Below are 26329 nucleotides of genomic sequence, written 5' to 3'. Positions count from 1 at the left end.
AATTTACAATCCTTGGGTAATAAAATTGACAATTTCACATATTTTTTGAATGAGCAAAATATTGATATCGGGTGTGTAACAGAGCACTGGCTCTCCTCTGATATCTTCAAAAGAATATTTATCGAGAACTACGTTGTAGCAAGTTATTATTGTCGACAATCATCGAGACATGGCGGTGCGGCTGTAATTTTGAGGAATGATATCCCATTCAGGGAATTGCCTGAAATACAAAATTTATCATGTGATAAAATAATAGAAATGACGGCTATTAGAATACCAAAAAAAAATTTGACAGTCGTGGCCGTATATCGACCACCATCAGGTGATATTGATACTTTCGTGGAAATTATGGACCAGGCTCTTGAAATATGCCTCCGGAAATATCCCAGAGATCAATTTGTTTTCGCTGGAGATTATAACGTAATCTTTCAGGGACAATCTAATGAGAAAAAAAAAATTGTTGATATTTTCAGAACATTTAATATGGATTATATATTTACTGATCCATCACATTTGACTAAAACTTCCTCGAATTGCATCGATAATATCTTCACAAATTTTCACAACGCTGACTGCAAAGCCTTCACATACGAGCCTTATCTGTCGAACCATTTCGCCCAAATTTTCAGAATGCCATGTACTGAAGGTGAAACTAAAACAGATGCCTTCAGAACAATCAGAGAAATTAATGAGGAAAATACTAACCTCTTTATGCGGAGGATTGAGGCAGAGGATTGGACACATGTGTATGATACAGACGCGGGGATGCAATATTATAAATTCCATGAAAGACTGTTAAAAGTATTCTATTCTTCTTTTCCTGAAAAAAAAATTAAAATAAAGAAACGTAAGGTATATAAAAAAACTAAACAAATTAAAGACTTGGAGAGCAAACTTGCAGCAGCGAAGACAATTGATTATGTTAAGAGTGATGAGAAAAGTAGAGAACTCTGTAGACTACTGAAGACCAAGCTGAAGGAGGCGATTACCCAATCTGTCAGAGCTAAAAATGCCAAACGAATAGAAGAAGCTGAAAATAAACTTAAGGCTATGTGGAAGCTAATAGCCCAACAAACGCATACAAAAAAGCATTCAAGTTCATCAGATGACACTATAACAGCCGACGAAGTGAATGAATACCTTACTGATATAGGAAGGAAAATAGCTGAAAAGGCTAGTCCTACCTTGAGGGGCTCAGCTAGTTTGCTTCATAAGGTCGGTTCAAATTGTGCAGACTCATTGTTCCTTTCTCCTGTGACGGAAGATGAAATTGTAGATATAGTGAAGAAAATGAAAAATAAAAATACTAAGGACTATTATGGCTTGACAGTTAATTCCATCAAATGCATAATTCCATATATTAAATCACCATTAAGCAAAATTATAAATGACTGTTTCACTCAAGGAATCTTTCCAATAGAACTCAAAACTGCAATAGTCACACCCATCCATAAAAGTGGAGATGCAGAAAACCTCTCAAATTATCGACCCATTTCAGTGTTGCCAGTGTTGTCGAAAATATTTGAGATGGCGCTGAAGAAGCGTCTGGTTGACTTCTTAGAAAATAAAGCATTGCTTCACCCAGGTCAACATGGATTTAGACAGAGCAAGTCAACAATAACTGCAATGCTGGACGTTTTTGAAAATATACTGGAGGCATGCAATGTTTCGGAAGAAACAGAAATAATATCCATAGACTTGAGTAAGGCTTTCGATAGCGTCTGCCACGAAATACTACTGATGAAACTACAACATTATGGTGTAAGAGGATTGGTTCACAAACTTATTCAATCTTATTTGACCAATCGTAGACAAGTAGTGAAATGGAATGGACAGAGATCTGATTTTGTAGAGGTGAAGTGTGGCGTCCCCCAGGGGTCAGTTTTGGGCCCAATTTTGTTTATCTTATTCGTGAATGACCTTTTCTATAATATAACATCAAACAAATGCTATGGCTATGCTGATGATATAGTCATTCTCAATAGGTCAGACGATAGATCTGAATTGCATGAGAAAACAAGAATATGCGAAACAGACGCACAGAGGTGGTTTTCAAACAACGGATTACTGATGAATGCAGCCAAATCCCAGAAGCTTGTTTTCACGAGCAGAGAACCAGCTTGTTCATCGCTGCTATATCTGGGGCTCGAATTTCAATCATCACTAAAATGGAGCAAGCATATCGACAATCTGTGTAGAAAATTATCAACATCTATATTTCTGATCAAGAGAATGAGGCAAATAACCGACGTCAATACCGCAAAGTTGACATACTTTTCAAGCTTCCATAATAAGGCAACATATGGTATATTACTCTGGGGACATTGCTCAGATGCTCAAAATGTCCTTATCAAACAGAAAACTGCCCTAAGGACCATATATCAGATGAAGAGGACTGACAGCTGCAGAGAAGTATTCAAAAGAGAAGGAATACTTACCATCACATCCTGTTTCATACTCACCTGCGTTAAGTTTGTTCATCAACACAAGGACAAATTCCCGAAAAACTCTCAATATCATAATTATGATACTAGGGGGAAAAATAATTATGCGGTCCCATACACAAGAATGAAAAGAACCCAACAAGGTCCAAACCATCTGTGTCTGAAGCTTTATAATAAGCTTCCTAGTCATATAAAAAATAAAAATCTTCCTGCATTCACGAGGGCGGTAAAAACTCTCCTCCTGGAAAAAACGATATATGACCTGACCGAGTTTTGAACTGGCTGTTTCTCAGTACAATGTTGATTATCTGTTGTGATGTGTTGATGTGTTTTTTTACAATATTATGTGTACTCATTGATTTTACATATTTCTATCTTATACATGTTTTAACATACCTATACGTGTACATACCTTATTTGCACATTTTATGCATGTACGAGGATGCTAATCTATTTTACAATATTGTATGTGTTCATTGATTTTGTACATTTATACTTCATATACATCTTGACAAGCCATATATCATTTAATGGCAACTATTTATACATGTAATAGTAATGATTGTGACATGTATGAATAAATAAGTAAGTAAGTAAGTAAGTAATCGCTGTCGGGAGCTTGTCGTAGTTATCCCCACTACTCGAACAACTTTTGGCCTTGTCTAAGAGTCCACCGCAGTTCATAATTAGTCGGTGCAGTCTGAGATAGAATTTTTATTCTATTATTATCGCCACTTGAGAAGATGAAAACAATGATACTAGTATTCTTTATTTTTCTCCATTATGTAGTTCCTCATCAACGAGTTATTTTCATTTTTTCTATGCTGTTTTCATTATTCCAAAATCAAAATTGGGCCTAAGATGAATAGGATGATTCCAAAATTTCGGCATATATTGAATAAGGACTATATATCGTTCATTTGATAAGATTCAGTGAAATTACATGCAAGTGTCTCATTGTAAAAAAGCGACAGCTCAGTTTCATAGGAAGGGACTGATTTCATGTTGAAAATCTCACCATACTTTCAGACTATCAAGCAGCGATATGCTAAGGGTGGAATCATAACTGAATATAATGAAACAATTCCTCTGCAATGGGTTATGTGTAATTAATTCATCGATTTCACTCTTATACCATATGCAATTCATAGAAAAGAGACACTCTGATCTCGATTCCTGAAAAGTCAAAATAACTATGTTTTGAAGAGAGGACAAACCTGGAGAATAGCAGTGGTCTCGAAAATTCGAATAATTCTGACATTTGATGTCAAAGTATATATTCTTATATACTCGAAATTGCAAATAATCGAATATCACTTCACTTTGGAGTGAAAAGGAAACAAAAATCTATGCAAATTGTGGTTATTATACTTGAATTTTTATTGAATAAATGAGTGATGCTGATTCATCCTCGTCCAATTTTTTGATCATCTAGTCAACTAAATGATATGTCCGTGATGAAATTCCCCTCCTCAATATTGTACTTGCATCGAGCAAAATGGCTCAGAGAGCAGAACTTCGAGATCTTGAGGATTAATTCTTGGTTCATAAATATTTCTACCTAACTCAACTCTTCTTCTACCAGCGTTTTCAACTCCTGATATCATAATGCATCGATCCGAACGCTTACTAGATGAAATGAGATGGAAAGTCTTCTCGGTTATAATATTTCCATCTTCGAACATTTCGTACGAGTAGTTTTCAGATTTCGACGCCATATTGAAAACGAAGCGTTTTGATTGAGTCGCTAGAAATATCCAATGTATACGAGGAGAGAGCACACAAACTGGACGATCGACCAACTCAATTGTTCTAGAATAGCATCAAAGTGGTCAATAGTAGAGCGTTTGCGCTGCTGCAATACCAAGCACTGAGCAACACTTAAGCTGCGATGGTTTATATACCGAATCGCTGTCGGGAGCTTGTCGTAGTTATCCCCACTACTCTAACAACTTTTGGCCTTGTCTAAGAGTCCCCCGCAGTTCATAATTAGTCAGTGCAGTCTGAGATAGAATTTTTATTCTATTATTATCGCCACTTGAGAAGATGAAAACAATGATACTAGTATTCTTTATTTTTCTCCATTATGTATTCCCTCATCAACGAGTTATTTTCATTTTTTCTATGCTGTTTTCATTATTCCAAAATCAAAATTGGGCCTAGGATGAATAGGATGATTCCAAAATTTCGGCATATATTGAATAAGAAGGGCTATATATCGTTCATTTGATAAGATTCAGTGAAATTACATGCAAGTGTCTCATTGTAAAAAAGCGACAGCTCAGTTTCATAGGAAGGGACTGATTTCATGTTGAAAATCTTACCATACTTTCAGACTATCAAGCAGCGATATGCTAAGTGTGGAATCAGAACTGAATAAAAAAGTCAAAACAACTATGTTTTGAAGAGAGGACAAACCTGGAGAATAGCAGTCGTCTCGAAAATTCGAATATTTCTGACATTTGATGTCAAAGTATATATTCTTATATACTCGAAATTGCAAATAATCGAATATCACTTCACTTTGGGGTGGAAAGGAAACAAAAATCTATGCAAATTGTGGTTATTATATTTGAATTTTTATTGAATAAATGAGTGATGCTGATTCATTCTCGTCCTATGTTTTGATCATCTAGTCAACTAAATGATAAGTCCGTGATGAAATTCCCCTCCTCAATATTGTTCTTGTATCGAGCAAAATGGCTCAGAGAGCAGAACTTGGAGATCTTGAGGAGTAATTCTTGGTTCATAAATATTTCTACCTAACTCAACTCTTCTTCTACCAGCGTTTTCAACTCCTGATATCATAATGCATCGATCCGAACGCTTACTAGATGAAATGAGATGGAAAGTCTTCTCGGTTATAATATTTCCATCTTCGAACATTTCGTACGAGTAGTTTTCAGATTTCGACGCCATATTGAAAACGAAGCGTTTTGATTGAGTCGCTAGAAATATCCAATGTACACGAGAAAAGAGCACACAAACTGGACGATCGACCAACTCAATTGTTCTAGAATAGCATCAAAGTGGTCAATAGTACAGCGTTCGCGCTGCTGCAATCCCAAGCACTGAGCAACACTTAAGCTGCGATGGTTTATATACCGAATCGCTGTCGGGAGCTTGTCGTAGTTATCCCCACTACTCGAACAACTTTTGGCCTTGTCTAAGAGTCCACCGCAGTTCATAATTAGTCGGTGCAGTCCGAGATAGAATTTTTATTCTATTATTATCGCCACTTGAGAAGATGAAAACAATGATACTAGTATTCTTTATTTTTCTCCATTATGTATTCCCTCATCAACGAGTTATTTTCATTTTTTCTATGCTGTTTTCATTATTCCAAAATCAAAATTGGGCCTAGAATGAATAGGATGATTCCAAAATTTCGGCATATATTGAATAAGAAGGACTTTATATCGTTCATTTGATAAGATTCAGTGAAATTACATCAAGTGTCTCATTGTAAAAAAGCGACAGCTCAGTTTCATAGGAAGGGACTGATTTCATGTTGAAAATCTTACCATACTTTCAGACTATCAAGCAGCGATATGCTAAGGGTGGAATCAGAACTGAATATAATGAAACAATTCCTCTGCAATGAGTTATATGTAATTAATTCATCGATTTCACTCTTATACCATATGCAATTCATAGAAAAGAGACACTCTGATCTTGATTCCTGAAAAGTCAAAACAACTATGTTTTGAAGAGAGGACAAACCTGGAGAATAGCAGTGGTCTCGAAAATTCGAATATTTCTGACATTTGATGTCAAAGTATATATTCTTATATACTCGAAATTGCAAATAATCGAATATCACTTCACTTTGGGGTGAAAAGGAAACAGAAATCTATGCAAATTGTGGTTATTATACTTGAATTTTTATTGAATAAATGAGTGATGCTGATTCATCCTCGTCCTATTTTTTGATCATCTAGTCAACTAAATGATAAGTCCGTGATGAAATTCCCCTCCTCAATATTGTTCTTGTATCAAGCAAAATGGCTCAGAGAGCAGAACTTCGAGATCTTGAGGAGTAATTCTTGGTTCATAAATATTTCTACCTAACTCAACTCTTCTTCTACCAGCGTTTTCAACTCCTGATATCATAATGCATCGATCCGAACGCCTACTAGATGAAATGAGATGGAAAGTCTTCTCGGTTATAATATTTCCATCTTCGAACATTTCGTACGAGTAGTTTTCAGATTTCGACGCCATATTGAAAACGAAGCGTTTTGATTGAGTCGCTAGAAATATCCAATGTACACGAGAAGAGAGCACACAAACTGGACGATCGACCAACTCAATTGTTCTAGAATAGCATCAAAGTGGTCAATAGTACAGCGTTTGCGCTGCTGCAATCCCAAGCACTGAGCAACACTTAAGCTGCGATGGTTTATGCACCGAATCGCTGTCGGGAGCTTGTCGTAGTTATCCCCACTACTCGAACAACTTTTGGCCTTGTCTAAGAGTCCACCGCAGTTCATAATTAGTCGGTGCAGTCTGAGATAGAATTTTTATTCTATTATTATCGCCACTTGAGAAGATGAAAACAATGATACTAGTATTCTTTATTTTTCTCCATTATGTAGTTCCTCATCAACGAGTTATTTTCATTTTTTCTATGCTGTTTTCATGATTCCAAAATCAAAATTGGGCCTAAGATGAATAGGATGATTCCAAAATTTCGGCATATATTGAATAAGGACTATATATCGTTCATTTGATAAGATTCAGTGAAATTACATGCAAGTGTCTCATTGTAAAAAAGCGACAGCTCAGTTTCATAGGAAGGGACTGATTTCATGTTGAAAATCTTACCATACTTTCAGACTATCAAGCAGCGATATGCTAAGGGTGGAATCAGAACTGAATATAATGAAACAATTCCTCTGCAATGGGTTATGTGTAATTAATTCATCGATTTCACTCTTATACCATATGCAATTCATAGAAAAGAGACACTCTGATCTCGATTCCTGAAAAGTCAAAACAACTATGTTTTGAAGAGAGGACAAACCTGGAGAATAGCAGTGGTCTCGAAAATTCGAATAATTCTGACATTTGATGTCAAAGTATATATTCTTATATACTCGAAATTGCAAATAATCGAATATCACTTCACTTTGGAGTGAAAAGGAAACAAAAATCTATGCAAATTGTGGTCATTATACTTGAATTTTTATTGAATAAATGAGTGATGCTGATTCATCCTCGTCCAATTTTTTGATCATCTAGTCAACTAAATGATATGTCCGTGATGAAATTCCCCTCCTCAATATTGTACTTGTATCAAGCAAAATGGCTCAGAGAGCAGAACTTCGAGATCTTGAGGAGTAATTCTTGGTTCATAAATATTTCTACCTAACTCAACTCTTCTTCTACCAGCGTTTTCAACTCCTGATATCATAATGCATCGATCCGAACGCTTACTAGATGAAATGAGATGGAAAGTCTTCTCGGTTATAATATTTCCATCTTCGAACATTTCGTACGAGTAGTTTTCAGATTTCGACGCCATATTGAAAACGAAGCGTTTTGATTGAGTCGCTAGAAATATCCAATGTACACGAGGAGAGAGCACACAAACTGGACGATCGACCAACTCAATTGTTCTAGAATAGCATCTCAAAGTGGTCAATAGTAGAGCGTTTGCGCTGCTGCAATCCCAAGCACTGAGCAACACTTAAGCTGCGATGGTTTATATACCGAATCGCTGTCGGGAGCTTGTCGTAGTTATCCCCACTACTCTAACAACTTTTGGCCTTGTCTAAGAGTCCACCGCAGTTCATAATTAGTCAGTGCAGTCTGAGATAGAATTTTTATTCTATTATTATCGCCACTTGAGAAGATGAAAACAATGATACTAGTATTCTTTATTTTTCTCCATTATGTAGTCCCTCATCAACGAGTTATTTTCATTTTTTCTATGCTGTTTTCATTATTCCAAAATCAAAATTGGGCCTAGGATGAATAGGATGATTCCAAAATTTCGGCATATATTGAATAAGGACTATATATCGTTCATTTGATAAGATTCAGTGAAATTACATGCAAGTGTCTCATTGTAAAAAAGCGACAGCTGAGTTTCATAGGAAGGGACTGATTTCATGTTGAAAATCTTACCATACTTTCAGACTATGAAGCAGCGATATGCTAAGGGTGGAATCAGAACTGAATCTAATGAAACAATTCCTCTGCAATGAGTTATGTGTAATTAATTCATCGATTTCACTCTTATACCATATGCAATTCATAGAAAAGAGACACTCTGATCTTGATTCCTGAAAAGTCAACACAACAATGTTTTGAAGAGAGGACAAACCTGGAGAATAGCAGTGGTCTCGAAAATTCGAATAATTCTGACATTTGATGTCAAAGTATATATTCTTATATACTCGAAATTGCAAATAATCGAATATCACTTCACTTCGGAGTGAAAAGGAAACAAAAATCTATGCAAATTGTGGTTATTATACTCGAATTTTTATTGAATAAATGAGTGATGGTGATTCATCCTCGTCCAATTTTTTGATCATCTAGTCAAATAAATGATATGTCCGTGATGAAATTACCCTCCTCAATATTGTTCTTGTATCGAGCAAAATGGCTCAGAGAGCAGAACTTCGAGATCTTGAGGAATAATTCTTGGTTCATAAATATTTCTACCTAACTCTACTCTTCTTCTACCAGCGTTTTCAACTCCTGATATCATAATGCATCGATCCAAACGCCTACTAGATGAAATGAGATGGAAAGTCTTCTCGGTTATAATATTTCCATCTTCGAACATTTCGTACGAGTAGTTTTCAGATTTCGACGCCATATTGAAAACGAAGCGTTTTGATTGAGTCGCTAGAAATATCCAATGTACACGAGGAGAGAGCACACAAACTGGACGATCGACCAACTCAATTGTTCTAGAATAGCATCAAAGTGGTCAATAGTAGAGCGTTTGCGCTGCTGCAATCCCAAGCACTGAGCAACACTTAAGCTGCGATGGTTTATATACCGAATCGCTGTCGGGAGCTTGTCGTAGTTATCCCCACTACTCGAACAACTTTTGGCCTTGTCTAAGAGTCCACCGCAGTTCATAATCAGTCGGTGCAGTCTGAGATAGAATTTTTATTCTATTATAATCGCCACTTGAGAAGATGAAAACAATGATACTAGTATTCTTCATTTTTTCTCCATTATGTAGTCCCTCATCAACGAGTTATTTTCATTTTTTCTATGCTGTTTTCATTATTCCAAAATCAAAATTGGGCCTAGGATGAATAGGATGATTCCAAAATTTCGGCATATATTGAATAAAAAGGACTATATATCGTTCATTTGATAAGATTCAGTGAAATTACATGCAAATGTCTCATTGTAAAAAAGCGACAGCTCAGTTTCATAGGAAGGGACTGATTTCATGTTGAAAATCTTACCATACTTTCAGACTATCAAGCAGCGATATGCTAAGGGTGGAATCAGAACTGAATCTAATGAAACAATTCCTCTGCAATGAGTTATATGTAATTAATTCATCGATTTCACTCTTATACCATATGCAATTCATAGAAAAGAGACACTCTGATCTTGATTCCTGAAAAGTCAAAACAACTATGTTTTGAAGAGAGGACAAACCTGGAGAATAGCAGTCGCCTCGAAAATTCGAATATTTCTGACATTTGATGTCAAAGTATATATTCTTATATACTCGAAATTGCAAATAATCGAATATCACTTCACTTTGGGGTGAAAAGGAAACAAAAATCTATGCAAATTGTGGTTATTATATTTGAATTTTAATTGAATAAATGAGTGATGCTGATTCATCCTCGTCCTATTTTTTGATCATCTAGTCAACTAAATGATAAGTCCGTGATGAAATTCCCCTCCTCAATATTGTTCTTGTATCGAGCAAAATGGCTCAGAGAGCAGAACTTCGAGATCTTGAGGATTAATTCTTGGTTCATAAATATTTCTACCTAACTCAACTCTTCTTCTACCAGCGTTTTCAACTCCTGATATCATAATGCATCGATCCGAACGCTTACTAGATGAAATGAGATGGAAAGTCTTCTCGGTTATAATATTTCCATCTTCGAACATTTCGTACGAGTAGTTTTCAGATTTCGACGCCATATTGAAAACGAAGCGTTTTGATTGAGTCGCTAGAAATATCCAATGTACACGAGGAGAGAGCACACAAACTGGACGATCGACCAACTCAATTGTTCTAGAATAGCATCAAAGTGGTCAATAGTAGAGCGTTTGCGCTGCTGCAATACCAAGCACTGAGCAAGACTTAAGCTGCGATGGTTTATATACCGAATCGCTGTCGGGAGCTTGTCGTAGTTATCCCCACTACTCTAACAACTTTTGGCCTTGTCTAAGAGTCCACCGCAGTTCATAATTAGTCGGTGCAGTCTGAGATAGAATTTTTATTCTATTATTATCGCCACTTGAGAAGATGAAAACAATGATACTAGTATTCTTTATTTTTCTCCATTATGTAGTCCCTCATCAACGAGTAATTTTCATTTTTTCTATGCTGTTTTCATTATTCCAAAATCAAAATTGGGCCTAGGATGAATAGGATGATTCCAAAATTTCGGCATATATTGAATAAGAAGGACTATATATCGTTCATTCGATAAGATTCAGTGAAATTACATGCAAGTGTCTCATTGTAAAAAAGCGACAGCTCAGTTTCATAGGAAGGGACTGATTTCATGTTGAAAATCTTACCATACTTTCAGACTATCAAGCAGCGATATGCTAAGGGTGGAATCAGAACTGAATATAATGAAACAATTCCTCTGCAATGAGTTATGTGTAATTAATTCATCGATTTCACTCTTATACCATATGCAATTCATAGAAAAGAGACACACTGATCTTGATTCCTGAAAAGTCAAAACAACTATGTTTTGAAGAGAGGACAAACCTGGTCTCAAAAATTCGAATATTTCTGACATTTGATGTCAAAGTATATATTTTTATATACTCGAAATTGCAAATAATCGAATATCACTTCACTTTGGAGTGAAAAGGAAACAAAAATCTATGCAAATTGTGGTTATTATACTTGAATTTTTATTGAATAAATGAGTGATGCTGATTCATCCTCGTCATATTTTTTGATCATCTAGTCAACTAAATGATATGTCCGTGATGAAATTTCCCTCCTCAATATTGTTCTTGTATCGAGCAAAATGGCTCAGAGAGCAGAACTTCGAGATCTTGAGGAGTAATTCTTGGTTCATAAATATTTCTACCTAACTCAACTCTTCTTCTACCAGCGTTTTCAACTCCTGATATCATAATGCATCGATCCGAACGCCTACTAGATGAAATGAGATGGAAAGTCTTCTCGGTTATAATATTTCCATCTTCGAACATTTCGTACGAGTAGTTTTCAGATTTCGACGCCATATTGAAAACGAAGCGTTTTGATTGAGTCGCTAGAAATATCCAATGTACACGAGAAGAGAGCACACAAACTGGACGATCGACCAACTCAATTGTTCTAGAATAGCATCAAAGTGGTCAATAGTAGAGCGTTTGCGCTGCTGCAATCCCAAGCACTGAGCAACACTTAAGCTGCGATGGTTTATATACCGAATCGCTGTCGGGAGCTTGTCGTAGTTATGCCCACTACTCGAACAACTTTTGGCCTTGTCTAAGAGTCCACCGCAGTTCATAATTAGTCGGTGCAGTCTGAGATAGAATTTTTATTCTATTATTATCGCCACTTGAGAAGATGAAAACAATGATACTAGTATTCTTTATTTTTCTCCATTATGTAGTTCCTCATCAACGAGTTATTTTCATTTTTTCTATGCTGTTTTCATTATTCCAAAATCAAAATTGGGCCTAAGATGAATAGGATGATTCCAAAATTTCGGCATATATTGAATAAGGACTATATATCGTTCATTTGATAAGATTCAGTGAAATTACATGCAAGTGTCTCATTGTAAAAAAGCGACAGCTCAGTTTCATAGGAAGGGACTGATTTCATGTTGAAAATCTCACCATACTTTCAGACTATCAAGCAGCGATATGCTAAGGGTGGAATCAGAACTGAATATAATGAAACAATTCCTCTGCAATGGGTTATGTGTAATTAATTCATCGATTTCACTCTTATACCATATGCAATTCATAGAAAAGAGACACTCTGATCTCGATTCCTGAAAAGTCAAAATAACTATGTTTTGAAGAGAGGACAAACCTGGAGAATAGCAGTGGTCTCGAAAATTCGAATAATTCTGACATTTGATGTCAAAGTATATATTCTTATATACTCGAAATTGCAAAAAATCGAATATCACTTCACTTTGGAGTGAAAAGGAAACAAAAATCTATGCAAATTGTGGTTATTATACTTGAATTTTTATTGAATAAATGAGTGATGCTGATTCATCCTCGTCCAATTTTTTGATCATCTAGTCAACTAAATGATATGTCCGTGATGAAATTCCCCTCCTCAATATTGTACTTGTATCGAGCAAAATGGCTCAGAGAGCAGAACTTCGAGATCTTGAGGATTAATTCTTGGTTCATAAATATTTCTACCTAACTCAACTCTTCTTCTACCAGCGTTTTCAACTCCTGATATCATAATGCATCGATCCGAACGCTTACTAGATGAAATGAGATGGAAAGTCTTCTCGGTTATAATATTTCCATCTTCGAACATTTCGTACGAGTAGTTTTCAGATTTCGACGCCATATTGAAAACGAAGCGTTTTGATTGAGTCGCTAGAAATATCCAATGTATACGAGGAGAGAGCACACAAACTGGACGATCGACCAACTCAATTGTTCTAGAATAGCATCAAAGTGGTCAATAGTAGAGCGTTTGCGCTGCTGCAATACCAAGCACTGAGCAACACTTAAGCTGCGATGGTTTATATACCGAATCGCTGTCGGGAGCTTGTCGTAGTTATCCCCACTACTCTAACAACTTTTGGCCTTGTCTAAGAGTCCACCGCAGTTCATAATTAGTCGGTGCAGTCTGAGATAGAATTTTTATTCTATTATTATCGCCACTTGAGAAGATGAAAACAATGATACTAGTATTCTTTATTTTTCTCCATTATGTAGTCCCTCATCAACGAGTAATTTTCATTTTTTCTATGCTGTTTTCATTATTCCAAAATCAAAATTGGGCCTAGGATGAATAGGATGATTCCAAAATTTCGGCATATATTGAATAAGAAGGACTATATATCGTTCATTCGATAAGATTCAGTGAAATTACATGCAAGTGTCTCATTGTAAAAAAGCGACAGCTCAGTTTCATAGGAAGGGACTGATTTCATGTTGAAAATCTTACCATACTTTCAGACTATCAAGCAGCGATATGCTAAGGGTGGAATCAGAACTGAATCTAATGAAACAATTCCTCTGCAATGAGTTATGTGTAATTAATTCATCGATTTCACTCTTATACCATATGCAATTCATAGAAAAGAGACACTCTGATCTTGATTCCTGAAAAGTCAAAACAACAATGTTTTGAAGAGAGGACAAACCTGGAGAATAGCAGTGGTCTCGAAAATTCGAATAATTCTGACATTTGATGTCAAAGTATATATTCTTATATACTAGAAATTGCAAATAATCGAATATCACTTCACTTTGGAGTGAAAAGGAAACAAAAATCTATGCAAATTGTGGTTATTATACTTGAATTTTTATTGAATAAATGAGTGATGCTGATTCATCCTCGTCATATTTTTTGATCATCTAGTCAACTAAATGATATGTCCGTGATGAAATTTCCCTCCTCAATATTGTTCTTGTATCGAGCAAAATGGCTCAGAGAGCAGAACTTCGAGATCTTGAGGAGTAATTCTTGGTTCATAAATATTTCTACCTAACTCAACTCTTCTTCTACCAGCGTTTTCAACTCCTGATATCATAATGCATCGATCCGAACGCCTACTAGATGAAATGAGATGGAAAGTCTTCTCGGTTATAATATTTCCATCTTCGAACATTTCGTACGAGTAGTTTTCAGATTTCGACACCATATTGAAAATGAAGCGTTTTGATTGAGTCGCTAGAAATATCCAATGTACAGGAGGAGAGAGCACACAAACTGGACGATCGACCAACTCAATTGTTCTAGAATAGCATCAAAGTGGTCAATAGTAGAGCGTTTGCGCTGCTGCAATCCCAAGCACTGAGCAACACTTAAGCTGCGATGGTTTATATACCGAATCGCTGTCGGGAGCTTGTCGTAGTTATCCCCACTACTCGAACAACTTTTGGCCTTGTCTAAGAGTCCCCCGCAGTTCATAATTAGTCGGTGCAGTCTGAGATAGAATTTTTATTCTATTATTATCGCCACTTGAGAAGATGAAAACAATGATACTAGTATTCTTTATTTTTCTCCATTATGTATTCCCTCATCAACGAGTTATTTTCATTTTTTCTATGCTGTTTTCATTATTCCAAAATCAAAATTGGGCCTAAGATGAATAGGATGATTCCAAAATTTCGGCATATATTGAATAAAAAGGACTATATATCGTTCATTTGATAAGATTCAGTGAAATTACATGCAAGTGTCTCATTGTAAAAAAGCGACAGCTCAGTTTCATAGGAAGGGACTGATTTCATGTTGAAAATCTTACCATACTTTCAGACTATCAAGCAGCGATATGCTAAGTGTGGAATCAGAACTGAATATAATGAAACAATTCCTCTGCAATGGGTTATGTGTAATTAATTCATCGATTTCACTCTTATACCATTAAATTCATAAAAAAGAGACACTCTGATCTTGATTCCTGAAAAGTCAAAACAACTATGTTTTGAAGAGAGGACAAACCTGGAGAATAGCAGTGGTCTCGAAAATTCGAATAATTCTGACATTTGATGTCAAAGTATATATTCTTATATACTCGAAATTGCAAATAATCGAATATCACTTCACTTTGGGGTGAAAAGGAAACAAAAATCTATGCAAATTGTGGTTATTATATTTGAATTTTTATTGAATAAATGAGTGATGCTGATTCATTCTCGTCCTATTTTTTGATCATCTAGTCAACTAAATGATAAGTCCGTGATGAAATTCCCCTCCTCAATATTGTTCTTGTATCGAGCAAAATGGCTCAGAGAGCAGAACTTGGAGATCTTGAGGAGTAATTCTTGGTTCATAAATATTTCTACCTAACTCAACTCTTCTACCAGCGTTTTCAACTCCTGATATCATAATGCATCGATCCGAACGCTTACTAGATGAAATGAGATGGAAAGTCTTCTCGGTTATAATATTTCCATCTTCGAACATTTCGTACGAGTAGTTTTCAGATTTCGACGCCATATTGAAAACGAAGCGTTTTGATTGAGTCGCTAGAAATATCCAATGTATACGAGGAGAGAGCACACAAACTGGACGATCGACCAACTCAATTGTTCTAGAATAGCATCAAAGTGGTCAATAGTAGAGCGTTTGCGCTGCTGCAATCCCAAGCACTGAGCAACACTTAAGCTGCGATGGTTTATATACCGAATCGCTGTCGGGAGCTTGTCGTAGTTATCCCCACTACTCGAACAACTTTTGGCCTTGTCTAAGAGTCCACCGCAGTTCATAATTAGTCGGTGCAGTCTGAGATAGAATTTTTATTCTATTATAATCGCCTTTTGAGAAGATGAAAACAATGATACTAGTATTCTTCATTTTTTCTCCATTATGTAGTCCCTCATCAACGAGTTATTTTCATTTTTTCTATGCTGTTTTCATTATTCCAAAATCAAAATTGGGCCTAGGATGAATAGGAGGATTCCAAAATTTCGGCATATATTGAATAAAAAGGACTATATATCGTTCATTCGATAAGATTCAGTGAAATTACATGCAAATGTCTCATTGTAAAAAAGCGACAGCTCAGTTTCATAGGAAGGGACTGATTTCATGTTGAAAATCTTACCATACTTTCAGACTATCAAGCAGCGATATGCTAAGGGTGGAATCAGAACTGAATCTAATGAAACAATTCCTCTGCAATGAGTTATATGTAATTAATTCATCGATTTCACTCTTATACCATATGCAATTCATAGAAAAGAGACACTCTGATCTTGATTCCTGAAAAGTCAAAACAACTATGTTTTGAAGAGAGGACAAACCTGGAGAATAGCAGTGGTATCGAAAATTCGAATATTTCTGACATTTGATGTCAAAGTATATATTCTTATATACTCGAAATTGCAAATAATCGAATATCACTTCACTTTGGAGTGAAAAGGAAACAAAAATCTATGCAAATTGTGGTTATTTTACTTGAATTTTTATTGAATAAATGAGTGATGCTGATTCATCCTCGTCCTATTTTTTGATCATCTAGTCAACTAAATGATAAGTCCGTGATGAAATTCCCCTCCTCAATATTGTTCTTGTATCGAGCAAAATGGCTCAGAGAGCAGAACTTCGAGATCTTGAGGAGTAATTCTTGGTTCATAAATATTTCTACCTAACTCAACTCTTCTTCTACCAGCGGTTTCAACTTCTGATATCATAATGCATCGATCCGAACGCCTACTAGATGAAATGAGATGGAAAGTCTTCTCGGTTATAATATTTCCATCTTCGAACATTTCGTACGAGTAGTTTTCAGATTTCGACGCCATATTGAAAACGAAGCGTTTTGATTGAGTCGCTAGAAATATCCAATGTACACGAGAAGAGAGCACACAAACTGGACGATCGACCAACTCAATTGTTCTAGAATAGCATCAAAGTGGTCAATAGTAGAGCGTTTGCGCTGCTGCAATCCCAAGCACTGAGCAACACTTAAGCTGCGATGGTTTATATACCGAATCGCTGTCGGGAGCTTGTCGTAGTTATCCCCACTACTCGAACAACTTTTGGCCTTGTCTAAGAGTCCACCGCAGTTCATAATTAGTCGGTGCAGTCTGAGATAGAATTTTTATTCTATTATTATCGCCACTTGAGAAGATGAAAACAATGATACTAGTACCAATTTTTTGATCATCTAGTCAACTAAATGATATGTCCGTGATGAAATTCCCCTCCTCAATATTGTTCTTGTATCGAGCAAAATGGCTCAGAGAGCAGAACTTCGAGATCTTGAGGAGTAATTCTTGGTTCATAAATATTTCTACCTAACTCAACTCTTCTTCTACCAGCGTTTTCAACTCCTGATATCATAATGCATCGATCCGAACGCCTACTAGATGAAATGAGATGGAAAGTCTTCTCGGTTATAATATTTCCATCTTCGAACATTTCGTACGAGTAGTTTTCAGATTTCGACGCCATATTGAAAACGAAGCGTTTTCATTGAGTCGCTAGAAATATCCAATGTACACGACTAGAGAGCACACAAACTGGACGATCGACCAACTCAATTGTTCTAGAATAGCATCAAAGTGGTCAATAGTAGAGCGTTTGCGCTGCTGCAATCCCAAGCACTGAGCAACACTTAAGCTGCGATAGTTTATATACCAAATCGCTGTCGGGAGCTTGTCGTAGTTATCCCCACTACTCGAACAACTTTTGGCCTTGTCTAAGAGTCCACCGCAGTTCATAATTAGTCGGTGCAGTCTGAGATAGAATTTTTATTCTATTATTATCGCCACTTGAGAAGATGAAAACAATGATACTAGTATTCTTTATTTTTCTCCATTATGTATTCCCTCATCAACGAGTTATTTTCATTTTTTCTATGCTGTTTTCATTATTCCAAAATCAAAATTGGGCCTAGGATGAATAGGATGATTCCAAAATTTCGGCATATATTGAATTAAAAGGACTATATATCGTTCATTTGATAAGATTCAGTGAAATTACATGCAAGTGTCTCATTGTAAAAAAGCGACAGCTCAGTTTCATAGGAAGGGACTGATTTCATGTTGAAAATCTTACCATACTTTCAGACTATCAAGCAGCGATATGCTAAGGTTGGAATCAGAACTGAATATAATGAAACAATTCCTCTGCAATGAGTTATGTGTAATTAATTCATCGATTTCACTCTTATACCATATGTAATTCATGGAAAAGAGACACTCTGATCTTGATTCCTGAAAAGTCAAAACAACTATGTTTTGAAGAGAGGACAAACCTGGAGAATAGCAGTGGTCTCGAAAATTCGAATATTTCTGACATTTGATGTCAAAGTATATATTCTTATATACTCGAAATTGCAAATAATCGAATATCACTTCACTTTGGAGTGAAAAGGAAACAAAAAATTATGCAAATTGTGGTTATTATACTTGAATTTTTATTGAATAAATGAGTGATGCTGATTCATCCTCGTCCTATTTTTTGATCATCTAGTCAACTAAATGATATGTCCGTGAAGAAATTCCCCTCCTCAATATTGTTCTTGTATCGAGCAAAATGGCTCAGAGAGCAGAACTTCGAGATCTTGAGGAGTAATTCTTGGTTCATAAATATTTCTACCTAACTCAACTCTTCTTTTACCAGCGTTTTCAACTCCTGATATCATAATGCATCGATCCGAACGCCTACTAGATGAAATGAGATGGAAAGTCTTCTCGGTTATAATATTTCCATCTTCGAACATTTCGTACGAGTAGTTTTCAGATTTCGACGCCATATTGAAAACGAAGCGTTTTGATTGAGTCGCTAGAAATATCCAATGTACACGAGGAGAGAGCACACAAACTGGACGATCGACCAACTCAATTGTTCTAGAATAGCATCAAAGTGGTCAATAGTAGAGCGTTTGCGCTGCTGCAATCCCAAGCACTGAGCAACACTTAAGCTGCGATGGTTTATATACCGAATCGCTGTCGGGAGCTTGTCGTAGTTATCCCCACTACTCGAACAACTTTTGGCCTTGTCTAAGAGTCCACCGCAGTTCATAATTAGTCGTTGCAGTCTGAGATAGAATTTTTATTCTATTATTATCGCCACTTGAGAAGATGAAAACAATGATACTAGTATTCTTTATTTTTCTCCATTATGTAGTTCCTCATCAACGAGTTATTTTCATTTTTTCTATGCTGTTTTCATTATTCCAAAATCAAAATTGGGCCTAAGATGAATAGGATGATTCCAAAATTTCGGCATATATTGAATAAGGACTATATATCGTTCATTTGATAAGATTCAGTGAAATTACATGCAAGTGTCTCATTGTAAAAAAGCGACAGCTCAGTTTCATAGGAAGGGACTGATTTCATGTTGAAAATCTTACCATACTTTCAGACTATCAAGCAGCGATATGCTAAGGGTGGAATCAGAACTGAATATAATGAAACAATTCCTCTGCAATGGGTTATGTGTAATTAATTCATCGATTTCACTCTTATACCATATGCAATTCATAGAAAAGAGACACTCTGATCTCGATTCCTGAAAAGTCAAAACAACTATGTTTTGAAGAGGGGACAAACCTGGAGAATAGCAGTGGTCTCGAAAATTCGAATATTTCTGACATTTGATGTCAAAGTATATATTCTTATATACTCGAAATTGCAAATAATCGAATATCACTTCACTTTGGAGTGAAAAGGAAACAAAAATCTATGCAAATTGTGGTTATTATACTTGAATTTTTATTGAATAAATGAGTGATGGTGATTCATCCTCGTCCAATTTTTTGATCATCTAGTCAACTAAATGATATGTCCGTGATGAAATTCCCCTCCTCAATATTGTTCTTGTATCGAGCAAAATGGCTCAGAGAGCAGAACTTCGAGATCTTGAGGAGTAATTCTTGGTTCATAAATATTTCTACCTAACTCAACTCTTCTTCTACCAGCGTTTTCAACTCCTGATATCATAATGCATCGATCCGAACGCCTACTAGATGAAATGAGATGGAAAGTCTTCTCGGTTATAATATTTCCATCTTCGAACATTTCGTACGAGTAGTTTTCAGATTTCGACGCCATATTTAAAACGAAGCGTTTTGATTGAGTCGCTAGAAATATCCAATGTACACGAGGAGAGAGCACACAAACTGGACGATCGACCAACTCAATTGTTCTAGAATAGCATCAAAGTGGTCAATAGTAGAGCGTTTGCGCTGCTGCAATCCCAAGCACTGAGCAACACTTAAGCTGCGATGGTTTATATACCGAATCGCTGTCGGGAGCTTGTCGTAGTTATCCCCACTACTCGAACAACTTTTGGCCTTGTCTAAGAGTCCACCGCAGTTCATAATTAGTCGGTGCAGTCTGAGATAGAATTTTTATTCTATTATTATCGCCACTTGAGAAGATGAAAACAATGATACTAGTATTCTTTATTTTTCTCCATTATGTAGTCCCTCATCAACGAGTTATTTTCATTTTTTCTATGCTGTTTTCATTATTCCAAAATCAAAATTGGGCCTAGGATGAATAGGATGATTCCAAAATTTCGGCATATATTGAATAAAAAGGACTATATATCGTTCATTTGATAAGATTCAGTGAAATTACATGCAAATGTCTCATTGTAAAAAAGCGACAGCTCAGTTTCATAGGAAGGGACTGATTTCATGTTGAAAATCTTATCATACTTTCAGACTATGAAGCAGCGATATGCTAAGGGTGGAATCAGAACTGAATCTAATGAAACAATTCCTCTGCAATGAGTTATGTGTAATTAGTTCATCGATTTCACTCTTATACCATATGCAATTCATAGAAAAGAGACACTCTGATCTTGATTCCTGAAAAGTCAAAACAACAATGTTTTGAAGAGAGGACAAACCTGGAGAATAGCAGTGGTCTCGAAAATTCGAATATTTCTGACATTTGATGTCAAAGTATATATTCTTATATACTCGAAATTGCAAATAATTGAATATCACTTCACTTTGGAGTGAAAAGGAAACAAAAATCTATGCAAATTGTGGTTATTATACTTGAATTTTTATTGAATAAATGAGTGATGGTGATTCTTCCTCGTCCAATTTTTTGATCATCTAGTCAACTAAATGATATGTCCGTGATGAAATTCCCCTTCTCAATATTGTTCTTGTATCGAGCAAAATGGCTCAGAAAGCAGAACTTCGAGATCTTGAGGAGTAATTCTTGGTTCATAAATATTTCTACCTAACTCAACTCTTCTTCTACCAGCGTTTTCAACTCCTGCTATCATAATGCATCGATCCGAACGCCTACTAGATGAAATGAGATGGAAAGTCTTCTCGGTTATAATATTTCCATCTTCGAACATTTCGTACGAGTAGTTTTCAGATTTCGACGCCATATTGAAAACGAAGCGTTTTGATTGAGTCGCTAGAAATATCCAATGTACACGAGGAGAGAGCACACAAACTGGACGATCGACCAACTCAATTGTTCTAGAATAGCATCAAAGTGATCAATAGTAGAGCGTTTGCGCTGCTGCAATCCCAAGCACTGAGTAACACTTAAGCTGCGATGGTTTATATACCGAATCGCTGTCGGGAGCTTGTCGTAGTTATCCCCACTACTCGAACAACTTTTGGCCTTGTCTAAGAGTCCACCGCAGTTCATAATTAGTCGGTGCAGTCTGAAATAGAATTTTTATTCTATTATTATCGCCACTTGAGAAGATGAAAACAATGATACTAGTATTCTTCATTTTTCTCCATTATGTAGTTCCTCATCAACGAGTTATTTTCATTTTTTCTATGCTGTTTTCATTATTCCAAAATCAAAATTGGGCCTAGGATGAATAGGATGATTCCAAAATTTCGGCATATATTGAATAAAAAGGACTATATATCGTTCATTTGATAAGATTCAGTGAAATTACAAGCAAGTGTCTCATTGTAAAAAAGCGACAGCTCAGTTTCATAGGAAGGGACTGATTTCATGTTGAAAATCTTACCATACTTTCAGACTATCAAGCAGCGATATGCAAAGGTTGGAATCAGAACTGAATATAATGAAACAATTCCTCTGCAATGAGTTATGTGTAATTAATTCATCGATTTCACTCTTATACCATATGTAATTCATAGAAAAGAGACACTCTGATCTTGATTCCTGAAAAGTCAAAACAACTATGTTTTGAAGAGAGGACAAACCTGGAGAATAGCAGTGGTCTCGAAAATTCGAATATTTCTGACATTTGATGTCAAAGTATATATTCTTATATACTCGAAATTGCAAATAATCGAATATCACTTCACTTTGGAGTGAAAAGGAAACAAAAAATTATGCAAATTGTGGTTATTTTACTTGAATTTTTATTGAATAAATGAGTGATGCTGATTCATCCTCGTCCTATTTTTTGATCATCTAGTCAACTAAATGATATGTCCGTGATGAAATTCCCCTCCTCAATATTGTTCTTGTATCGAGCAAAATGGCTCAGAGAGCAGAACTTCGAGATCTTGAGGAGTAATTCTTGGTTCATAAATATTTCTACCTAACTCAACTCTTCTTCTACCAGCGTTTTCAACTCCTGATATCATAATGCATCGATCCGAACGCCTACTATTATAGATGAAATGAGATGGAAAGTCTTCTCGGTTATAATATTTCCATCTTCGAACATTTCGTACGAGTAGTTTTCAGATTTCGACGCCATATTGAAAACGAAGCGTTTCGATTGAGTCGCTAGAAATATTCAATGTACACGAGGAGAGAGCACACAAACTGGACGATCGACCAACTCAATTGTTCTAGAATAGCATCAAAGTGGTCAATAGTAGAGCGTTTGCGCTGCTGCAATCCCAAGCACTGAGCAACACTTAAGCTGCGATGGTTTATATACCGAATCGCTGTCGGGAGCTTGTCGTAGTTATCCCCACTACTCGAACAACTTTTGGCCTTGTCTAAGAGTCCACCGCAGTTCATAATTAGTAAGATGTCTAAAACACTGGTGTGTGCACTTGTCACTTTTTGCAAGCATCAACATTTCAGAGAATCGGGGATATGGGATCAGTTTCGTGGCGGCGCCACCATGTCATTTGCTTCGTTCTATCCTTGTTCTGCCAAAGGAAGTCCAATGATCTCTCGTTTTATTTTGTTTTGCGTTGATATATCGAATATCGATCAACGAGTGCAAAATATGAAATGGCCCATTTTGTCAGCTGTTAAGGATTATTTGTGACTTACAGTTTATTTTTCTTTGTAAAAACAAATCTGTCAATATTTCAACACTATCGAATAAAGGTTCGAAGGGGTATTTACTATTCTTCTTCAAGATAATTTCCGTTTGACAAATTGAATTCGTGAGGGGGGTTATTCAATATGATTTTAATAAAACACAGTTGACGGAAAGGGAATTTTCACTGTATCTACTCTGTCTACTCATGCAGAATATTTGAAGAGCAGACTCGAATAGATGGATGTATTTCTGATTCTCAATACATGTTCACAATTCACATTATGTATTTCCAATACAGTTCCTTTGAAATATTGCTGAAGTTACCATAAAACTTAGCAATATCTGTCCCGAATGTTCGTTCATCTGATTTGGTTCTGCGTTCTGCCTCAAAAAACCTGAACAGAGAAAATGGACTTGGAAAAGCCCTGATGGAAAAACTAAAAATGAGATCGATTATATACTTTCAAATTCCAGGAATATATGCACGGACGTATCAGTTCTAAACCAGTTTGACACAGGCAGTGATCACAGACTGGTAAGAGCATCCTTCAGATTCAATTTAAAAACTGAAAGAAGCAAACTCATTCGTACCAACAGATTTCCTACGGCCGAAGAACTTGAATCCAGAAGGGAAGATTACCAAAACGAACTAGAGAGAAGATTGGAGCCAACTGAAACCCTGAGTAGAATGGATATAAATGAACTGAACAGGAAGATCACTAACGACATACACGTTGCAACAAGAAAGATTTGCATGACAACGCAAAAGAAGAAGAGCCCTAAATTACAACCAGAGACCTTACAGCTGATCGAACAAAGAAAGAGAACTTCCAGAGATACATTAGGCTATCAGGAACTAAATAAGAAAATACACAAGGAAGTGAGAAAAAACATCCGATCCTATAACACCAAGATGATCGAAAATGCAATAGAGGATAACTCAAACATGAGAGTTTTAAGGGCAAAACTCTCCACAGGCAAGCACGAAATCACCAAGATGAAGGATCAGCAGGGTACCATAATCTCGGACAGGACAGGGATCGCGGAACACATCAAGCGTTTTTACACTCACCTTTATACATCTACTAGACCAGACCCGAGAGCTACGAACAAAGTTATATGCAACGTAGGCTCCGAAGATATACCAGAAATATCTAAGCAGGAAATAAAGGCTGCCCTCAGGCAAATGAAAAATAGGAAGAGTCCGGGAGAAGACAGAATTACATGCGAAATGCTGAAAATGGGAGGAGTGGTTATTGAGAGATCCTTACAAATTTTGTTAAATAAATGTCTACTTGAAGGCAACATCCCAGATACATGGAAAAATGCAGAAATGGTCCTGCTTTTCAAAAAAGGGGATAATGGGAATGTAGAAAACTATCGGCCAATAAGCCTATTATCCCACATGTACAAACTCCTCACCAGAATAATAACCAATAGACTAACCAATAAAATGGATGCATACCAGCCAGCAGAACAAGCGGGTTTCCGCAAAGGTTTCAGCACTACTGACCACCTACAAGCCATAAGAATATTAATAGAAAAGACAACGGAATATAACATACCCCTTCATTTGGCATTTGTAGATTTTTACAAAGCGTTCGATTCTGTTGAACCCTGGGCCTTCTTACAAGCTATGGATGATGCTAGAATAGATTCAAGGTACACAAATCTCATAAAGGCCATATATAAGAACGCAACTTTTCACGTCAAAATTAACGAAGATCTGAAAACCGATAGGATCGAAGTAAAACGGGGTGTACGTCAGGGCGATATAATCTCCCCCAAGCTTTTTACTCTAGCACTAGAGAACGATTTTAAAACCTTACAGAGGGAAACAAAAGGAGTAAATATCGACGGATTATATTTGAGTCATCTCCGATTTGCCGACGATATCGTCATTATAAGCAGTAGTATGCAAGAACTGAGCGAAATGATAAAACAACTAAACGAAGCTTCGAAGAGGATCGGTTTGAAGATGAACATCGCCAAAACTAAAATAATAAGTAACACCGAAGAAACGATACATGTAGATGGCACGAAACTGGAAAACGTGAAGGAATATGTATACTTGGGGCATGCGATTAAAATAGGTAAAGAAAACCAGACGGCAGAAATTAAAAGGAGAATCAGATTGGCCTGGGCAGGGTTTGGGAAAATGAATTACATATTCAAAAATAAAAGCATCCCCATTAACCTCAAACGAAGAGCTTTTGACACCTGTATACTCCCAGTAGCAACCTACGGTTTGGAGACGATGGCAATGACCAAAAAGACAGCGAATCAAATGAGAGTGATGCAAAGAGCAATGGAACGAGTTATGCTCGGGATTAGTCTCAGAGACAGGAAGAGGAACGAGGATATCCGACAGAAAACTAGGGTGATAGATGTGATAGAGCGGATCGCGGAGCTGAAATGGCAGTGGGTAGGACATGTGGCGCGGAAAGATAGAACACATTGGACTTATAGACTGGTGCACTGGCGACCAAGAAGATCGAGGCGAAGCGCAGGAAGACCACAGAAAAGATGGCTCGATGACATCAAAAAGCAAGCAGGTATAGGGTGGTTTCGAACAGCACAAGATAGGACAGCATGGAGAAATTTGAAGGAGGCCTACGTTCAGGAGTGGACAAGATGTGGCTGATAAAGAAAGAAGAGAAAAGAAGAAGAAAGAGTTCTGCCTCATATTCCAACAACACCGAATTCTTAGCAGTAGTTCTTGATTGTCCATACAGAAAACTGAACGACATGTTGAATAAATGAATGTTCTACATCCCTTTCTCGAAACTAATACATTTTCACACACCAATAATCGCTTATAAATACAACATATTCG

General features: G+C 36.4%; 1 protein-coding gene across 1 annotated transcript; it reads left to right on the top strand.

Annotated features, from left to right (window-relative positions):
• The first annotated feature begins 1050 nt into the window (after positions 1–1050).
• On the top strand, positions 1051–26137 carry LOC123323016. The gene is made up of 2 exons (XM_044911195.1): positions 1051–1877; positions 23968–26137. Exons 1-2 carry the CDS (start codon positions 1051–1053, stop codon positions 26135–26137), a joined length of 2997 nt encoding a protein of 998 aa, XP_044767130.1.
• Positions 26138–26329: the final 192 nt, after the last annotated feature.

This window comes from Coccinella septempunctata, chromosome 1 (assembly GCF_907165205.1).
Source record: "Coccinella septempunctata chromosome 1, icCocSept1.1, whole genome shotgun sequence".
In the NCBI taxonomy this organism is placed as follows: domain Eukaryota; kingdom Metazoa; phylum Arthropoda; class Insecta; order Coleoptera; family Coccinellidae; genus Coccinella; species Coccinella septempunctata.
Note: the sequence above shows the minus strand (reverse complement) of the source record. Positions and strands in the feature narration are given on the sequence as shown.

What these genes read in the sequence shown, in the direction of transcription:
- LOC123323016 (XM_044911195.1), top strand. Translation starts at nt 1,051, where the DNA reads ATGTGGAAGCTAATAGCCCAACAAACGCATACAAAAAAGCATTCAAGT. An exon ending in AAGTGTGGCGTCCCCCAGGG is followed by an intron (nt 1,878 to 23,967) that starts GTCAGTTTTGGG and finishes TTCAAATTCCAG; the next exon opens with GAATATATGCACGGACGTAT.